The sequence below is a fragment of the Berghia stephanieae genome, chromosome 2 (genome assembly GCF_034508935.2).
Source record: "Berghia stephanieae isolate SIO BIC M18660-M18661 chromosome 2, UCSD_Bste_1.3, whole genome shotgun sequence".
Lineage (NCBI taxonomy): Eukaryota > Metazoa > Mollusca > Gastropoda > Nudibranchia > Aeolidiidae > Berghia > Berghia stephanieae.
In genome coordinates this window covers 119,009,814-119,031,683 of record NC_088361.1, presented here as the reverse complement: position 1 = coordinate 119,031,683, position 21,870 = coordinate 119,009,814, and the positions used below count along the sequence as shown (strand labels likewise).

Sequence of the window (21,870 nt, the reverse complement as noted above, 5' to 3'; positions counted from 1 at the left end):
CTAAGTTTACCATTGCATGACATGGCCTTACAAGGTTCATACTAAAAAAAAATATAAAAAACCCATAGAGAACAATTTGTTAAGATTGTGTTTAAACTTGAATACTGGTTAGTTTTAAGAAAGGATGTCTCTCTTGAATTCAAAGTGAATGAAAATCGAAACCAATTTGTCCAATTATCATTTGTGACCCCTCGTCTCAAAACGGTATTATGTCGGGATGGACCAGATGCTAAAAAAGTCAAAGTATAGTTAAACTGGTCAAAAATATAAAACGTTGGTATTTAACACAGTAAAATATGATATTCCTTCTCCTCTATAAAGCATATAAACTCAACTTATGCATGGTATTTCTGGCTACAAATTCCATTTTCAGCATCTTAGTCATCCCGACTTAATACCGTTTTGAGACGAGGGTCACATTTATTTGTACATTCGATCGTGAGGGGATGATAGACGACCAAAATCTAGAGGTGCCTTAAATGAGTCAATATAATATATAGTAAAATAATAGTAAAATGACTCTTATAAAAGATACAACATAGACAGACAAATAGGCTGTCGTTCTATGACAAAACACGTATTTGCAATTTTGGCCAGAAAACTGTCCTTGAAATATCGATCGATTAAAATGATCGGAGGAAGGTGTGAGAGGTTTTGAAAAGATGAGGGCAGTTTTAATCGATCTATGTTTGAAGGCAGGACGAGTTTCTGGGCAAAATTTTAAACATGTGTCTTTCCAGAATACGACAGGGCGGCCCCAACACCGTCCAAGTGTACATATATCTCATATTTCATTAACTACTAGTAATATCTTCCAAGTGTACATATATCTCATAAGTCAATTAAGTACTAGTACTATAGAAATATTTTCCAAGTGAACATATATCTCATATTTCATTAACTACTAGTAATATATTCCAAGTGTACATATATCTCATAAGTCAATTAAGTACTAACACTACAGAAATATCTTCCAAGTGTACATATATCTCTTATTTCAATTAAGTACTAGTACGATAGAAATATCTATGAAATATATCAAAATTATTCTATATTGTTTGTAGTTTGTTTTGTTTTGTAGGGTTTTACGAAGTTAGCAACACGTTTAGGACATTTCAGCGCCAATAAAAAGGAAGAAAACGGGGTGGTCAAAAGCTCAGGAATTACAATTAAAGCACCCAAGAAAAATACAAAGGGAAATTAGTTCAAATAGGGAACAGATGTAGATTCCAAGTTATTGCACTTAGTTTTAGATCACCTAAATACCGACTCTGACACACGCAAAGGTCCCCACACTCTAATGTTTACAAATCGCATATATGTAAAACAACAACAGTGCATAACAGATTTACAAGACAAAAAATATCATCTCCCAAAACTCTGACCATATGTTTGACTGTTTCCCGCCCAGCTAGGGTATTCGAAAAGGGCCAGGACAAAACCAAGTTATCTCATTCCAAGACAGATAGCATTATGGAAAACAGATATATGAGGATAGAAGACACAGTAAGTGCCTCACTGTCCACGATGGGAGGTCAGGACCCCCACCCATGATGTGTGTCTAGTGACAATCAACGGTTTCAGCATAAATGTATCTAGTATATTAGGTATAAGGAGATGTGATAGTTGTTGTAGTGCCAAACATGTAATAATGGGATACATTATTTATTTTCCCTTCAGATAAAAAAATAATCCGCGCTCTTACGTGCAGGAAAAAGATAGTATCATTACGCCATAAAAGCACCATTCAATAGAAAAGCATACCGTCTCAGTTTCATGCACATCTTCTATTATATTTATATAATAATAATTTATTAGTTTCAGCGACTTTATCAGGACTTCTACAATCATTTGTTTTAACAGGGTGACCAAGTACGCGATTCCCAATTCTGCGCATTGAAACAATGTTAAAATCGAAACCTTTTCATGAAGTGAACAGACATTGAAGACAGAAGTTGATAAAAATTCTGAAATAAAACGATTAATCAATATGGATCAATATAGACGTCTATATAAAGACCGATCGATTTGCGTGCAGTGAAAATGGTAGAGACCTGTTTTGATGGTAATTAAGGTCACAGAGTACATCATAAATAAAAATCCCTTTTGTTCATCCCACAGGGGAAATTTGTCTCTAGGGTCTATTCCAAAGGAAGACTGGAATAACCCAGGCGTCAGCCGCAGTGCAGCGCCGCAAATTGACCTGGGGCGAGGTGACTTGCTCAAGGCCACTGAGCGCAGCGGCGGTGACCGAACTCGGTACCTTTCGGGTACGAAGCAAAGACCGTACGACTGAGCCACGCTACCTGAGTAAAGAAATGTCAGAAGACAAAAGACAATGAAAACAGTGGCGATAGGAAGTGAACTTGGGACCAGACTTTGGTATGCACCCTTCGCTTGGCTGCGAGAGGGACAATCTGCAATTGAAACCATACACCAGTTCATTTATTTACTTATTTATCTCTATCTATTTATACATTTATTAAATCTCTTGTGTATTTACTCCTTTATTTATGTTTCTAATACCTACTCATTTATTCACTTCTTCATTCATTTTCCTTTAAAAAAAATTTACCTATCTATTAATTAATTCATTTATTTTTTCAATTAATTATTTATTATTTAACTTTTCACTCGTTTATTAATCAATTTCTTTATTTATGCCCTTGAATTTTTTGTTAATTTATTAGTTTATTTATTCATGTATGTATTCGTCTTTGTATTTCTCTATTAACCTATATGACTTGCGTATTCCAATTATTACTTTCTTAACAACCCTTCTTATCTCTTATCATTTTCAAATAAATACGAGCGAGCCAACTGACGCTTTGATAGCGAGAGAAATTGAGCATAAAACTCGATCATGATGCAAATAAATAAAATACAACAGGATAAAATTAATAACATTTATATATATATTTATTTGAGCTAAATCAGCAAACGCGCGATAATATTATATTATCATTATTATAGCACAGTTGGCAGTCAAGCAGCGATCGATGGACGACGTTCTGTGTTAACCGCATAATATGATAAGTCGTGTATAACAAACATCGTGTCATCATCTCCCACTCCATAGACACAGTCGATCTGGGGTGTTTGGTGTTGAGATCAGTAAAACTAGATATGTAAGAATAGAAAGAAGATAAAAAAATAACACGGGAAGATGAACATCACCATATTTGGATTCCGGGGCGTGCACCCGATTCGATGGCAGCAGCAGCAGATCCGGTCATGACTGCTTTGCCTTAAAAATATCAGCGGCATCATGAGAAAAATGAAAATCCGGCGCACAGCACCGATGATATTTAGAAGCTGTTAGCGATTTCAGTGTAAACAGTTTATTTATTAATCAAAATTAAGATATGGTCGGTTTTGTCTTTTATGCTTGCATAGATTTTAAATGAATTTTTCGAAGTATGAATGCTTTAATCTGATCCATCTGTAGCACTGTTTTATGTGTCATGTTAAATCGTTGCAGCCGATGATCTAAACAAGCATTATCAAGAGAAGAAGATCACCATATTTGGATTCAGGGGCGTGGACGATTCGATGGCAACAGATCTGGTCTTCAATATATCCACGGCATCACGAGAAAACACGGCGCACAGTACAAAGGCTGAATATCAGCCCCGAGCTACTTGCGTGTAACATACAATACTTTGAATCAAAATTGAGATTTGGTCGGGGTTTTTTTTCTCAATAGGAGGATGGATTTCAAATTATGAATTCTTGAAGTATGAATGCTTTAATTTTATCAAATGTTGTAATACCGTTTAATGTTAAATCGCTGCATAATCATTATTATGGGAAGATGAACATCACCATATTTGGATTCACGGGCGTGAATCCAATGACTTCTTTATCTTTCTATGAGAAGATAATGGCTTCAGCGATCTGGTCATGACTGCTTTGACTTTAAACATCGCTGACATCATATGACATTCTGACTTAAAATACAAATGATTGGTTTTGAGCTATGGGTAACTTGGCTTAAAAAAAAAAGTAAACAATTCCATCATTAAGGGGCGGTTTGGGTCTTTTCCGAAAAAATTTTAATTACCAATATTGGGCGGTTTTAATCATTCTGTATCGTCATTATAGGTTAAAAAAACAACATTTATGGTGAAAAATTTTAATTATCTGTGTTGATACCCATTTTGCGACCTAATTTGGGGGTCTGACAAAAAATATAACAATCTTGTGGCAAACGTTCCACAAAAACTAATGAAGGAATGACCTCCATATTCTTCCCTCTTGTCAACATTGTACTATAGTGTGTCACCATAGAGAGATTTTACGGCTTTAGCTTATGGAATTTTTATTAGAACATTACAAAGTTGAGAATCAAAATGTTATGACAAAATTGACGTTAAAAATTCAGAATTAGGATTATAATTCAAAATTCACATATCTTATCAAAAAAATCTCTCTATGGTGACACAATACATTATCTCTGTGATAACTGTGGAAATTTTCAGACAATTTCATTGAATAGATTCAGAGAAACATTTGACACAGTATCCCATACCCTAAGAGATATGACATTTTGAGAAAATAGCAAAATAGCTTCCCGTTTTTCACACTTTTCTTACTATCTGTACCATTTTCGACTGTTTTTCATGCCTATTTTAAGAATTTGGACTTCAATTATATTATTTCTAGGGTAATAAAATATCAATTTCCACCAAAATCTCAAAATCAATTTTTCGAAGGATTTTCCTAATAATTGGACCCAAACAGCCCCTTAATGAGAAAAGGTCGGTTTTTGTCTTAATAAAATATTTAAGTTTTGACTGACAAAGGTTTCGAACGAATTTCTAAAATATGAATGCTCTCATTGTATCATTTTATCTTTTAAATCGACGCTGCTGGTGACCCAAAACGAGCATTATCAATCAAGAAAGCCATCAGGCCATATACATTCCAACTCATTTTCATCAAATTTTGATTACGGTTAATCTGCTGGAGTTTTTTTTTTAAAGCATGAAGTGGGTTTGTTACTTTTTTCTTTACCACGAAATTCTGTGGAAAATGAGAGAAAAAAAAAGATTTAACTGAAAACGGGAGTTTCTCCTCTTTAACTCCAGCTACTCATGCGCGTTCAGAACAATTTATCTCAGGCTAGAATCAAAATATTTTGATGAGATAGAATGTAAGCAAAATTCCCCAAAAATTTGGTGGAATAACCTTTTTTAAAAATTAAAAAAAGAATGGAAATTTTCATATTGAGGGCGTAAGGTTTTCTTCTCGTGATTCACAAATAATTCTGATATACAATAACTAGACTTACCCCCCCCCCCTTCCCAACACACACACACACACACACACACACACACACACACACACTCACAACCTTCCCAGCTTGTCAAAAAGTCTCCAATAGGGTTTTGTCAGTTCCCGCAGATGTTGCTGCTTGGAGCCTGACGAAGTGAATTTTAATGAAAAAAAAAAATAAAAGCTTCAATTTGATTCACATGACAAATCATTTGGATGTTTCGGAATTTCCCTTTGTGGACATAGAGGATGAATCGGACATTAAAGACGGTTCCTATCGTAATACACCTCTTAAAATTTACACCGTACACCAGTGAAATAATAAATTCACGGGATAGACCTTCCCCACGATAGCTGTATTACCTATAAGGACCTTGTAATGATCAAATATAGATACCACGCCATCTAAAACATAATGTGTCCTGAAAACTGTCTAATAAAAACCATATCTACATATCTAACGATACACACCTATAAGCCCAACCATTTACCAGGATCCTTGAAATAGGCAAGGCAGACCCGTCATAGTCAAAACAATGTTATGAAGACCCGGAAAAGTGCGATGCGGTAACTACGAGTACCTCATCAAAAATGAAGAAAGGAATGGTAAGTGATTGTACATTTTTTAAAATTAAAAAACAAAAACAAAATAAAAACAGTCACTGAAACACGAACTAAACACGAACTAGAGAGATTATATTGCAATATTATCAGCATTGAACGTCTCTTCCTGGTGATAATTATTATCATCGTTGTCGTCTTCGCCATCATTATCATTATCATCATTATCACCACTATCACCATTGCCATCATAATCACCATCAGGTTATGGTAGGCGCCTTCATGGCAACATGTTTATACTGAAAATTGTAGATATTGAAGAATACATATGCGAAGTAACTCATATATTGTCATAATGCAGTCTCCACATTATAATATTGTAATACAGTGAAAGTCCTAGACAAAAATAAATCAAAAAGAAATGACAGTGACAAGAGTTTGAACTCCAATGAATTTGAATACTGGACAGTATATTTTTGTTCATATTTCCCCAAAGCTGACTGCAGGAGTATTTTTACCATCCGGATTTCAATAGGTATAACGCAGTAAAGTGATGTTCAAGTTCAAGGATATATTATTATCTTCTTAGCCTACTTTATGACATATTTCAAAAATGGAAATTGAATAAAAGAAGCATGTGAAAGGTCGAAAAACCAAGTTATTGGTAAGACCTCGCTCTGGTTACACTGTTCTTCATCGCTTTGTAGAAAAGAGACCGAAACTTTTCACTGTAAAAGAGCGGAATTTTAACCAATTGGGTAGGGGAAAAATGTCTATCATTGCATTAAATCAAAACAACCGTTTGAGTAGATAGAATGTGAAGTTTCGAGAAACATCCGCGAATTCAATATACTCCTTTTTCTGCTTCTTTTACAGTGAAAGGGTTCGTTTTTTGTTTTTTTTCCACCCTATTATCTTTGTTGCATTGCCTTATTTCCCATATTGAATGAATGAGTTCATCCACTATAAAGATGCCATTATTTTTAACAATCATTCTTTTTTTAAAAAAAAGGAAGAAGATGTGAGCTGAAACATCGGAAGCCAGAATCAAACAGTCATAATAAATCAAATACGCGAAAGGTCTCTATAATTGGTACAAAAGGACGATGAGTAGTGTAGTGATATAGCTATCTACTACTACTACTACTACTACTACTACTACTACTACTACTACTACTACTACTACAACAACAACTACTACTACTACTACTACAACTACAACTACAACTACTACTACTACTACTACTACTACTCCTACTACTACTACTAATAATAATAATAATGATAATAATAATACTAATAATACAACTACAACTACAACTACAACCACCACCACCACCACCACTACTACTACTACTTCTACTACTACTACTACTACCACCACTACTACCACCACTACTACTACTATTACAACAACTACATCCACTACTACTACTACTACTACTACTACTACTACCACTACTACTACTACTACTACTACTACTACTACTACTACTACTACTACTACTACTACTAACAACAACAACAACATGAACAACATAGGTACACTAGGTAATTTAAGTGTTGGGAAAGTAGGTACTGTGGATAAAATGTGAAACTGGGTTAGTCAGGGCAGGTGTGTTGTTTCCGAAGCCCTGGTCCTGTTTTGCAACACGGGCCTTACTATTATAGAACACCCAACATAAGAACTGGTTTTAGTGCCGTAGTAGGATGGCCTGTTTTAAGGACAAGCATGCTATTCCTTTCTTTTTTAATTTCAAAACTCACTTGTTCACTTTCTCTTACCTCTTAAAATAGAAGTCTTAAGCCAATGTCAGCAGATGATAATAATATGTTAAACCTTATAATCTTTTTAAAAAATGAAAGATCTTTAAACAAAACAGGATATACTATAGTCAGATTTTTTTTTATTAATGGCGCGTGTTTTTCTGGTTATGTGTGTGTGTGTGTGTGTGTGTGTGTGTGTGTTTATATATTTATTTATTCATTTATTCATTTATTGTTTTTCTTTTGTTTCAGAATCTATTAGGAATTGTGGTTACCATGGTGTTGTAATAACAAATGTGACCAATCGACTCACAGTGATAATATCCTATCGGAGTGATTTAGATACTGACTATTTATTTAAGTCATAGCCATTAGCATTATCATAAAACTCGAATGACGTTTCTCTTTATATTAATTTCTTTAATATCTCGGAATAAGTCTATAAATTCTTAAATTGCACATAAAACATGACATGTCGTATTTCTGATTAGACGTCTAGATATTATATTTACCATTAAATTCAATTTTCAATTCCGTGTTTCACCGCGACATGATATCGATAATAAGCGAAGGTCACAGCAATGATGTATGGAAAATATGATACGCCAGCTGCTTGCTTGTTGACAGCAGTCACGAGTGAAGGGTGACGGGTCGGCCACACAACACACAAGGTTAAAAACAATAACGGTGGCGTCCACAGATGCTTAGGATCGCAAATATTATACTAACGTAAAATGGTAACGAAAAAAAAGAGGGGGGTAGAAGTTTCAGATAGAAACAAGACAAACAATAAACGTTTCAGATGCAAACACTTCGTCGGCAAAAAAAAACAATAAATAAAGGAGCATCGAAAGCAAAATAAAACATAACGTGAGAGTTGTAGACGTAGTGAGAATGAGTGCTCCTGTTGAGAGATAAAACCCGTTTCCAAGTTCCCTACATCTTGAATTCCCAGGGAACTCAGAAACGGGCCATTTTTCTCAACAGCAACGTAGGCTAGGCCAGGAAACCTCAAACAAACGCGAAGGACGCCGGACATGTACCACTCCAACGTCCCCAAGCAGAACAACGTATCTCACAAAACCCTGGATAACACAATGCATTTTTACCAGTCTCATCTATTAGTATAATATACAACCTGGACCCAAAGTGTGTCAATAACAGGGCGGTATAGATAGTGTGCACTTGGCTAAGAAACTCACAACATTGCCATCCGGAAATAATATAACGGACCAACACGCAAAACTATGTGTAACGTTGGATGTTTATAGTCTGATTAATACAGTTTAGTTAGAATTACTCATGAACATGGATGGCAAACAACAATAACAAAGACCTGAGTGACGTCAACTTCGTTCTACCTATACTGCAGAATCCTTTTTGTTTTGTTTGTTTTTTCACTAGTCATAAAGCAAAATAAATGAAATGAATGCACAAAACTATTAGAAAATGTGGCGTAATTAGCAGGTTTCTCAAAATCATAAAAAGTTGAAATCTGTCGCTTTTTCTTCGGACATATTAGCACTACTCACAAGCATTCGAAAGACTACGTAACATTATTCTCAATGTTAAGCTTTTAAAAAAATATACAGAAAACATTGATTACGTTAAGAAATTCTAATGTGTGATCTCATCTTTGCGTAACGAAAAAGACATAAATTAGGTTTTCATGATTGTGTATGTATTTTGACGGGATAAAATCTGCTTCACATGGATCAGGTGGAGACAGCATCTATTTTCCAGAGATTTCATCTTTAGATAGATTAAGGTATTTTTGGAACCAAATTCATTGGTAAAATGTCACGATCTTTAAAAAGTTCCCTTGCTGGTTAATTTTACTTTACTACGAGTATTAGCAAACAAAAAGATTTAAGCTAATTATAATGGTAAGAAAAATAAATAAATGGTAAGGCAACTATCTAGGTCTATACCATAGAGAATACAGGACTCTCTAATCTGTGGTCTATACATTTCGTCTACCATCTTATTAATATTAGACACATTTTCCCCCCGGTGCGCACAATATATTATTATATACTCAATGACAGCCAACATGTCGCCACAACGATACGGCCTTTTCTTTGGAACTTTAGGAATTAAATTTAACTTTTATTTTCATTTTCTTCCGTTTAAAACGCAAAACTTAAAGACAATGGCAAAATAATAACTTGGTGGCGCCAAAATTACTTTAAATTTAAGGTTAGATATATTTAAACTATACGCAAGAATGTTGATGTAACGTGTTTTTATTACCAAAAGCCAAGTATAATAATGCATTACGAAGCAACTCAAATAAAATATTACAAGAACAAGCCAAGGGGGTCGTTAATTCAGAATAATGTCGTACAATGACAAAACGCCTTTTCCTACACTTTGACGATACAACTTTTTACCCCATTAATCAATCGACTGAAATGACCCCCACCTTATCAATACGCTTCAACAGTCGTAACGTCACTTCCCTCGTAATGACGAATGGTAACTTAGTAAATGGCTCTAAACTATCGGAACAATGGCGGACGCCCTTATGAAATATTTCTTCGACGAGCATAAAAGCGTATCCAGAGGAAAAAAAAACCATTATAAATCTGATAATGTTTTGACTTTTACACATTCTGATCACAAGATATATGTAAAGTTCTAGCCAGCATGAAGAACAAAAAGTACCTATTTTCTTTGTTTCGAACCACGATGGCCGCCGTTGCTGGGCGACGTGACATCAGACTATTGAATCCAATTAGCATTGACCTTTCGACTGCATCCGGGATCTATCACGGATCCTTTGCGTATGAAGCGAGTGCTCTACCCAACTGAGCTGTCGAGACTCGAACCCCAATGACATAATACTGTATTTTTTTTTTTTTTTTTGCTTTATTTATACACCACATATTATGAAGTAACAGCTTTCTGGCATTTCTAGCAAAAAAAAATGTATAAAGGCCCTTTGTCAGCAATCGAGGGAATAAGGCAGTGCATGCCTACTCCTTATCATATTCATAATATGGGGTGTAGGGGGAGTATGTGTATACATTACGTATGTTAAACTTCACATTCTGTTGTACCTATTATAAGAATAATGAATAGTCTGGGGCCTTAAGCATTGCCTGGGATCGTGGGAATGAATCGACATTACTTTACATAATAATACATACATTGAATCGTTCACCGTATTAAAAAGTGGTTTTTATTTGTACTATTTTTTTTATGGCTATGCGCTTTGGGGTATTTAAACTTCTATGTAAGCCAAGGTTACCTAACTACTACGTACTTATATATATATATATATATATATATATATATATATATATATATATATATATATATAATATATATATATATATATTTTTGAATCGTGTTGGATACAGATATGGTACGAATAGTGCTCGACATGTAGCAATGGAGCGAATTATTATTTTAATATTTACCACAATGTTGGAGTCAGTCTACATCGATGTTTCAGGCCTTTTCAGCCATCGTCAGGACTGAGTGTTACATGATAATAATAATAATAACAATAATAATAATAATAATAATAATAATATTAATAATAATAACAATAATAATAATAATAATAATAATAATAATAATAATAATAATGATGATGATGATGATGATGATGATGATGATGATGATGATGATGATGATGATGATGATGATGATGATGATGATGATGATAATAATAATAATAATAATAATAATAATAATAATAATAAATTCTTATTCATTGCGAATATATTAAAATCCTAGCTCCTTATATAACCGACCTTTCTATAGATTCGCGCACACAAATATTTCACGAAAATATACATATATTATGCGAGTCCCTGCGTGTGTGTGTGTGTGTGTGTATGTGTGTGTGTGTGTATGTGTGTGTGTCTGTGAATGTATTTCATAATCACGACCATCATCCTCATCCTCAGGATCAACATTATCATCGTCATGACTATTATTATTATTATCCTCTCTACCGCATCGCCCTCCTTTTCTGGTGCCCCAATGCGTTAATATGCTCTATAGATGTCACTGGTTAGTTATCAAACGACCCGCTAGCTATAACTACACACACATGTCATCACCAAGAACCAAATAAAATGCCAATGAGCAATTAGACAACTATAGCAAACCATAGAGGTCGTATGTGTCAATACAAATGACTATCATTTCAGGACAATTTGAAGACTAAAAACAAACAAAAAGAAAAGTATTGATCGCCAGTGACATTGCTTGACATTACATAATTACAAAATATGAGGTTATTATTAGGAGAAAAGTGGTAAAAAAGTAAATATTGCAACGCGCCTTGTGGATAAAAGTGCTTTCATGCTAAACAATCTGACATTTATCAAAAGCTGGCAAAAATTAAAACCATGAGAAGAAAAAAAAATTAACGGCGTCAATTAGCTGCAATATAGATGGAAAAAGCAATGAACAAAAATGGATATAATTGCTTTGACAGAGAACAAATTACCAAATACGTAACGTTTCGGGCTCAAACCTCTTCTTCAGCCAATAAAAAAAAATCCCCAAAAAACAAAACTAAAAAACAAACAAACAAAAAATCAATAAAAACATAAATACATCACTTATAATCCATAATTTGCCGTCCATCTAGATTTTAACTGATGTATTAATGTTTTTATTGTTTTTGTTATCGGCTGAAGACGGATTTTGAGCCCGAAACGTTCTGTGCTTAGTATTGTCTTCTTTTTTTGTGAAGCTGTTTTATTCATTTTTGATCACTACTTTTAACAGTCAAAATCTTCTCGTGGCTTAGATAAGGTATCATGATATTAAAGATGTCAAGCTGTTAGTTAAGATGCGATTTATTTGTGTTATATTATCTATCAAATATTCATTTAAAAAGTTTGGCGTAGGTAAGCAGTCCAAAATGTGAATCAAGTTTACAAAAATAAAGGGAAAAATTATATATATATATATATATATATATATTTATATAATATATATATATATATATATATATAGAGAGAAGAGAGAGAGAGAGAGAGAGAGAGAGATTGAGAGAGAGAGAGAGAGAGAGAGAGAGAGAGAGAGAGAGAGAGAGAGAGAGAGAGAGAGAGAGAGAGAGAGAGAGAACAACAACGGCGGAACAAACTACGCAAGTAAACTACAGTTCAACCGAGCGAAACATGACAGCCGACCAGTCAAGCATAATTTGTTTTGATTTTTCTTCTCTTTTCTCATTTGGGAATCGATGGTAAAGTGAGAGATAACTGCATGGCATAATTTGAAAAAAAATTTAAAATAAATTTTAACGTAAGAAATAAAAAAAAGGACAAATATCAGACTAAATATTAGCCGGACATCTATGCCAGTCCCTTAAAAAATATTTCTTATTCTTAATATATGTGTGAACTTACATGAGTGAACTCAAAAAAGTAATCAATCGATCCATTGACCTCGCAGTAAATCAATCAAGCGGTCAATCATTCACGTAATCATAAGTACCAATCGATATTCAATTTTCAAGTCGATAAACATGCATTTAATGACATCAGACATAAAAACGTTAACCCTTAAGGGCGAAACGAAATTTTTTTTTCTCCATAATATTTTCCTTCATTTATATTTTATACATACATTTTAATTTTTTTTTCTTTTTCTGACCAAATTTTTTTGTAATATGTTTTATCATAGTACGGTAGGGTACGTATTTTTTTTTTTATTATTTATGAAACGCATAGATACTTACTGTGCATCAGTTGTGTATCAATGTTTATTTTTTTTCGACATAAAATATTAGGAGCCTTCTATAATTGTTCCTGACATAAACGCCAATATTATTTGATCTGTTTTATTCCGATTATTATAATATATATTGTACCATTTTCAATTTGCATGCAAGTTAAAGTGCAATCTATCTATCTATCGATCTATCGATCTATCTATCGATATAACAAGTTTCCGAAAGGCGATTCCAAGATCAATATAATGTCAAGTTAAGATTGACAAACGCCATAATATGCCACAGAAGAGTCGTATAGACAATAGCACGACGTAGGTTAATAAAATGTTGAAATACTTATATGTCAGCTACGCCATACCTCACATGCAATGAAGCATGGCGCCATTTTAAGTGAGGCTTGGAAGTGTATGAATGAGGCGTAACCACAATAACAACAAAAGAAGGAGGGGGGGGGGGGGGGGGTGAAAGACCGATTCTAATATGTCAGTCATGTGGAACCAATCTCAATCTAAAATTGGTGTCTTAAGTAGTCTATATTATTGTCGTTGTATATGTACCTGACCCTGTATTAAAGCGGGCCTTGGTATTGGTACCTGGTGATGAGATCTGACTCCTGATAATTTATCGTCTTTAACAAGCCCATTTTTCCTTTCAGAGATTTTGAATATATTTATCATGTGGCGTGAGAAACAACGCCCATATGCCATGACCTGGAAGTGTGTAGCTTTTCGAGTCAATAATAAATAACAGATAAAGAAACTCACCAGACACTGGACAGGACATCTAAGATAATTAAAAACATGTTAGTGCGCATCCTCACTCACCATGGACTAATACTGATGTATTTTCCATATAAGATTTGAGAAAAAAAAGTTGCTTGCATGATTTGATTCGCGACAAAAGTAACATTGAATGACAAAATAAATCGAAAACATCCCATCCGTGTGTCATCATCATTATCATCATCACCACCACCAATCATGGGGCATGAGAAACAAGATTATCATCATGACCACCTCCACTATTGTACCAGCTATTAAGTAGGCGTCTTCTTTTAGTGACTTATCTATATATATATTATTATTTTTTGGGCATGAATTTATTTCTAGGTGGCGAATTTGACAACAAAGAGCGACTGTTATGACAAATATAACTTAGTAGTAATGACTATTAACTGAATGAAAAAATACTGTAAATAATAATTGACCGTAAATACGAGAACATAATATTACATATATAATATTATACATTTCAATTGTTATGTTACACAGGCGTTTTAATTCCGACGACATGTGGTATTCGTTAAAGCATTAGGCGAATAGAATTAAATGAATGCCACTCAAATGTGACAGTTTTAATATAATCATTATCTAAAACCCTTTGCTGCTACTAAATAATATATGAGAGAAAACAAGACAATACCGAAACACAAAGGTGTATTTTTAAAAATACAATTATTGGCAATTAAAATAAATAAACGTGTACTTTCATAAGTCTCGTCTTTTTTAGAGATAAAGTAATGCCCTACTGGTTTAATAATATGTTATAACTATTTATTAGCTGAACAGTGTTTGAGTTCTTCATCACGTTTAGAATCCTGAAAGCTGATTATCAAGATTGCATATATCATTGTTCAATTCCTTGGTCTTCATTTTTACTTTTCGTTTTACTGAACCAGTTGAGTGACGTACTCTAGTAGAAGACACGTATCCAAAAATTTGGCCAGAAAACTCGTCCTTCAAATATCGATCGCGCGGGGTCTCAGGTTTGAGAGTTTTTGCCAAGACGAGGGTCAGTTAACTCACTCAACCCTAACACCGTTGTTTACCTGGGTTACTTTTACCCCATGCCTATTAATTTATTACATTTTTCTTAGACAAAATATAGGCGTAGTATCAAAGCTAATGTTTTTAGTTTTTACATGTTAATGGTAGTTGAATAAAACTATCCATGTACATATTCAATTTTAATACATTTTTGTCCAGTTTTGAAAAGTAGCAAAATTAAAAATATCTAGGATTGAGTGAGTTAAATTGATTGATATTTGAAGGACGATTTTCTGGCCAAAATTTCAAATGCGTGTCTTTCTGGAGTACGGTAGTTAACCAGTTAAAATCTCATAAACTAAACATTGGCACATTTCCAGTTACTTACCCCATAATGTATGATCACGTCATATCAAAACCAACTTGTTTACGTTTTCGTGTGCTTCTACACTCTGGGTAGTAAGCACTAAATACTAATAGTCTACTTACTTCTGCATTTTCCATGTTTAACGCCCATAATCGTATGGCCAGTGTCCAAGTAAGCGCATCATCTAGCCCTCCTTCCCTCTACGGGATATCTTTAAAATCCCGTTGCGTTGTGAACTTTATTATTATTATTATTATTAAAATTATTATTAATTTGATGAACTGAAGTTGTCTGTGTTCATTTAAAACTCGTGTCAGTAATATTTGATTCAATAGGTATGAGTATCAGTTTTGCTGTTTTTAATTTTAATTGTAGTTTTTGGGGTTTTTTTTTTTATTGTGTGTGTGTGTGTGTGTGTGTGTGTGTGTGTGTGTGTGTGTGTTTTAATGAACACCTCGAATTCCCATTACATACATACCACAGTGTCTATACCAAATATCCAAAATGACAGAAAATTTGACTCCAAAAAAATCCACAAAAAAACAAAACAAAACAAAACAAAGAAAACAAGAACAAACAAACAACCAGTATGGGTCAAAAGTTAAATCATGCTCGTTTTTGTTTTGCTTTGTTTTCTGTCCATTCAGCAGTAATTGGATTTATTGTTACCTTGGACTACTGTTAGCTCCGTTTAAATTTATAGAAACTACAGAAACCGGAATAAACTCGGGCTCCATTGGGAAACTACTACTATTTTTTTTTAACGGCAGGTATATCTTAAGCATGCAGTATTGGAAAAGTGGGGTTAAAATAACACATTCCAAGCAAACGACGCCTGTACAAAAGAAATCGTTGGGTTAGACATTTGAGAGGATGACGAACTTGTGAATCTGATGATGAGGAGACACCATATATGGCAGAGCATTATATTATGAGACATGGTTGCGTCTCTAATCACACAAGAATGCAGACTAACAAACGCTCGAATAAAGGAATTGCCACGCATCATTAACTGTTTTCTTCTACACATAACCGTCCTAAATAGAGTAACAAAAATAGTATGTATGTTGCTGACGAGTAGTAGGCACGGAATAAAAGACAAACCATTGTCCCTGATTCATATAATTTCTTTCATTTTCCAAAGTCAATTTAGTAAAAGCCTTTTTCACCCTTTCTTTTTGGTACTGACTGTATTATTCGAAACTTCAAAATGATGAGACCTCCATTCACAAAATCAATGAAGCGTTGAGTGACGTGAAAGACGGTACGCGATTAAATACTATGCTCGACAATTCTTTCTGCAAGCCAAAGAATCGTATTCAACGCATAACTCTTACTTCAACATTCATTAAAGATAATTCATTGAGAACGGATGACCTCTCTGACAATTTCAAAACGTCAACAGAGAGACGAGTGACGTCAACTTCATTCATTTGATTTGTTCATCCACCTGATAGGGAGAAACCAGGAGTTTCTGTTTTGTTATATTATATATGTATTTATTTATTATCGTTATTATTAATATCATCATCATAGTCATCATCATCATCATCATCATCATCATCACTATTATCAATATTATTACACTGTATTATATTATTATTATTATTATTATTATATTATTATTATTTTTATATTATTATTATTATTATTATTATTATTATATTATTATTATTTTATATTATCTTATATATCAATATCATATATCATTATTATTATTATCATCATTATAATTATATATTGTTCAATGTTTTTTATGTTACTATTAAACATGGGCGTCCATTTAAAAAATGTTAAGGGCTTTCGTTCGTCCTAAGGGAAATAGGATGCCCTCCAGAGAGACGGAGGTAACCAATATAGAAAACAAAACAAAAACTGCCGTTTGTTTGTTTGTCGTTTGTTTGTTTTTTGGTCACTAGCACCTTCTTTATCACCATCATTTTGCAGGTATTGACAATGACAAGTAACAATTGTAAAAATAATACACATAAGCATAAATATACATAGTAAAACCGACAAAACCTCTAGAGAGACGCATTAACTCGAGAAAAAACAACGCGTATATATACAAGATTAAGCAACAACAAAGAAAATCAGAAATTTAAGCTTAGAGCTTAGAGCATTGAAACCGATGAAATACTACTAGAAACAAGTACGACAGCACCTACAACCTTTGAAAGAAAAAAAATCGACGAATGTACAAAGGAAAGAGAGCGATTGGTGGTCGGATCGATAATACCATTATGGTAATTGGTTTCTATTAACTAGTACAAACAACTGCCACAAACGCACTAATTAGGTAACCGATAAGAGAGAGTTTTACTTTACACTATAATGTGTGCCTCCGCTCAATAAATTCAATACGGGTCTCTGAGGCAACTAGCAGAAACAAGACTAATTCACAAGTTGTTATTCCGTTATACTTAGCTACCTAATACACTAGAATTCAGAAAAAGTGTGGAGCGGGCACTTGTATCAATAATGAGTTAACAGCGTTGTCTCTGTCCGAAAAAATTGTAATCTCGACCAACAGGCGTCATGTCCCGTCCTACAGGTTAAATGTTGCTGTTGGCCAGGGACCCATTGTAGAGCGCTTTGAGCACGTTTAGCGGATATTGTGCTATATAAAAGCTCAATTCGGTGAAATAATGGTGAGACAAATAGGGTTGGACAGCTCAGTCGGTTTTTGTGCAACCGCTCGCTCGCTGTCTTCTCTCTCCCAGCCAGGCGGAGGGTGTCGAGTCAATTGTATCCTGAGTTAGGCACTGACCCCGTGACATTTTATTCTCTGCTTTCATCTGACACTTCTCCATAATATACCCTATTTTTCTCATCACTAATACAGTAGAGTAGCCCCTTCTGAGCCATCTGCCTCATGAAGCCTGAGTTTTAACCTAGTTTCTGCAGCGTTAATCGTGCAGTAACAATTTTTTGCTATCCTTATACGGGACGCTACTCTATGGCAGAGTATTTCCCATCGAATCTAACGCCCCGCTACCCAAATCACTGATAAATGAACAAAGGGTCCGATAAAAATCAAGATACTGGGCATTTTGCTCGCGAGACGAGTTCTCCACCATTGAGCTATCGGGACCCCCCGTCTATTACAGACTTGATGTCTCAAAGTCTGTTCTTCCTCTTTATTTTGCTATCAAACAAGATGGATTATAAGGTGCAGGTGCATCCAAATGCCGAGTCACAGAATTGAGGGAATAGTATCTCTGATAAAACTTATTAGCAAACTGCAATTAACTAGTAGATTTTTGACCGATCAAAACACGAGATTTGTGACACACCCACAAGCTCTCTCGGACAAATGTAGGTGATTCTTTACAAATAACACCAGAAAGAGAGAGAGAGAGAGAGAGAGAGAGAGAGAGAGAGAGAGAGAGAGAGGGGGGAGAGAGAGGGGAGAGAGAGAGAGAGAGAGAGAGAGAGAGAGAGAGAGAGAGAGAGAGAGAGAGAGAGAGAGAGAGAGAGAGAGAGCGACACAGAAGTTAAGGATACAAGGGACGAAGAAAGATGGGGTTTCGAGGATAATGCACCAATGAATAAATTGGTTGATGGATGATATGAGAGTATCATTCATAAATGAATGGATAACTAGTCAGAAGAAAGATAAAAAAGCCGACATATAAAACCGATCGTGGCTTCAAACAGAGCGAAAAACGAACGAAATCTCTGACCCAGAGAAAGTAGAACAAACACAAAATATGTTTTTCTCTTGTTACTCTTAATCTTATCTAGCACGTAACAACCTAACACGTTTACATGACAAGGATGTCGGTGTAAAACAGGTAGGGAAGTTATTTAAAAACCCTCATTTACACTACACATATAACACGTGAATATCTACAAGTACAGGTCTACGGTGAAACTATGTGGTGGTTGGTTAGTACGCGTGTCGTCGCGAAGTTAAGGCATAATAAAAGAGCCTGTGTGATAGGAGGTGACGGATACTGTAAGCGTGCTAGAGTAATAAACTTAATAGAATGAAAATTATATTCCACATTATACGTAAAGTTAAAAAAAAAGGCTTGAAAATCACTCGCATAATATGGAGATATCTCAAAATCTAACGGAATGACACTGACAAAGATAATGATGATTTTAATAGTAGTGGTAGTAGTAGTAGTAGTAGTAGTAGTAGTAGTAGTAGTAGTAGTAGTAGTAGTAGTAGTAGTAGTAGTAGTAGTAGTAGTAGTAGTAGTCGCAGTTTGTTTTTGTTTTTAAGGGTTTTATGGCGCTTGCAACACATTAAGGTCATATCAGCGCCAGTAAAAAAGAAGAAAATGGGATAGTAAAAAGTTTTAGAAATACAATTAAAGCACAAAAGAAAAGGTGAGACAAAGGGGAATTTGTTCAAATAGGGAACAGATGTAGATTCCAAGAGCACACCGCCAACATACTTAGTTTGAGATCACCTAAAAGTCTCATCCAGACACAAGCGCAGGTCCCAACTAAGAGGAATACACTCAAATGTTTACAAATCATATAATATGTAAACTAAACATAATACAATACATAACAGAGAGATGATTTACAAGTAAAAAAATATCATCTCCCAAACTATAACTATACATTCGACTGTTTCCCTCCCAGCCAAGGAACCTCGGCCAGGGTCGGGACAAAACTAAGTAATCTCATTCCAAGACAATGACAGGAAACAATTGGAAAACTGGTATGGGGGGATAGAAGACACAGCATGTACCTCCCTGCCCACTATGGGAGGTCAGGATCCCCACCCAGGTAGTAGTAGTAGTAGTAGTAGTAGTAGTAGTAGTAGTAGTAGTAGTAGTAGTAGTAGTAGTAGTAGTAGTAGTAGCAGTATTAGTAGTAGTAGTAGTAATGCACTTAATAAAATCCATTTTGACGATGCATACACTTAAAATAACCATTAGACTATCAAAATGCATTCTCGTTCCTTAGGGGTGCTTGTTACCCATTTCAACATTCTTCCCAAATGGAAGGGATCCACTACACAATGCAATAAGCAATAGGGCTATCTCAAAGAAGAAAATGAGAACAAATTGCTCTAAAGGACTTGCATGAATACATCTGCTGGACAGTTACAATATATTTGAATGATTAGACCTTTTGCCTATTTATAATTTGGTATAGATAATTTGCAAATTGCTCTGGCGCAGTTAACTCATTTGACTCTTCCTCAATCGCACAGAATTATCTTCTAGAATAGACCTCATAATTATGATATCAACTGCTATCTTTCCTCAATCGCACGAAGTCATGAGATGAATTTGAACTCAACAAGCTTCATTGGATTTAATGCGTAGACCATAATAGAGTAGTAGATATTTGTTTGGGTTTTTTTTTTTTTTTGTTTTTTTTTTTTAAATACTTTTTTAAATTGCAATTTTCTCTCAAAATTGAGATTCAGACTGCCATCAACCAAAATCGACTTAGACTTACCCAACCATTATTTCTTGTCATCCAGTCACTAAGGTCATTATCCACATAAGCAGTAACCCAGTCGACTATATTGTCAATCATGTTTGACATGTTTCTTTGGACACATAACACAGAAAATTTCGCAGCAAAACCGAACAATGCAACAACTCTCCCCCAGTTGACCCCATCATCGAATATTTCATGAATGATGGCCATAAAAGTTTCGTGTGCATTGTTTTCCGTAATGTTAAGCTGTTGAACCATATTATCAAACCGAGTTCTGAATCTTTCCTCGAATTCATCTCCTAGCTGTCTCATTGCTTCTTGGACTTTTGTAGGAGAGATATTTACCCCACGTCCATTTTCCCAAGTAAAATTAATTTGATTTTCGAGGCGATATCTTATGTAGTCTGCTGCGATGTTGCGGGTGCACTCGCCGGCCATTGTAGAAGAAAATAAGTGGTTTTTACGGTTTTTGTTATTATTCTGATCCTCCAAGTACATTTCAAAGAATATCCAGAGATAAATGGACACTAATCACAGAAAAAGCCTCGGGAATTATTCCTAATTGAAATTTTAAAATCCGTTCACGAATATTTTCACTCATCCCGAATATGTTAAAAACAGCCAGAAATAAACTACACACAACAATAACTGTACAACAAATGGAGAAAGCGAATGAATGAAACGACTGCCGACTGCCGCCGACTCGCTATGCTGTTGTTCGTGTGTTGGTGTGCGTGTGTTCTCAGTAAGAGAGAGAGAGAGAGACCTCGTCAGTTTAATATGAATGTGCAAGCAGAAAGATCGGGAAAAACCTCATATAGAATGAACTGGGAGTATCTCGTACCTATAATTCCCTTTTTTCAAAAAGAAAAAAAACAAAAACATGTTGGATTGCTAAACTAAGACAGGGTTATCAAACTAATTTTGTTTCCAGTAGATTCGGGTTCGTTAAAATTGTTCTTTTGTGACTCACATTATTTCGTCACCATGATCCCAAAGAAGGGAAATATGTT

At 34.7% G+C, this 21,870-nt stretch overlaps 1 protein-coding gene across 1 annotated transcript in view; it reads right to left on the bottom strand.

Annotated features, from left to right (window-relative positions):
- LOC144966415 (bcl-2-like protein 2) overlaps positions 1-21,604 on the bottom strand; it is a 61,176-nt gene extending 39,572 nt beyond the window's left edge. Inside the window, exon 1 of the mRNA XM_078902838.1 lies at positions 20,873-21,604. Coding sequence (XP_078758964.1) covers positions 20,873-21,355 — 483 coding nt within the window. The 5' untranslated portion in view covers positions 21,356-21,604. The remainder of the gene's footprint in view (positions 1-20,872) is intronic.
- Between the last annotated feature and the right edge of the window lie 266 nt (positions 21,605-21,870).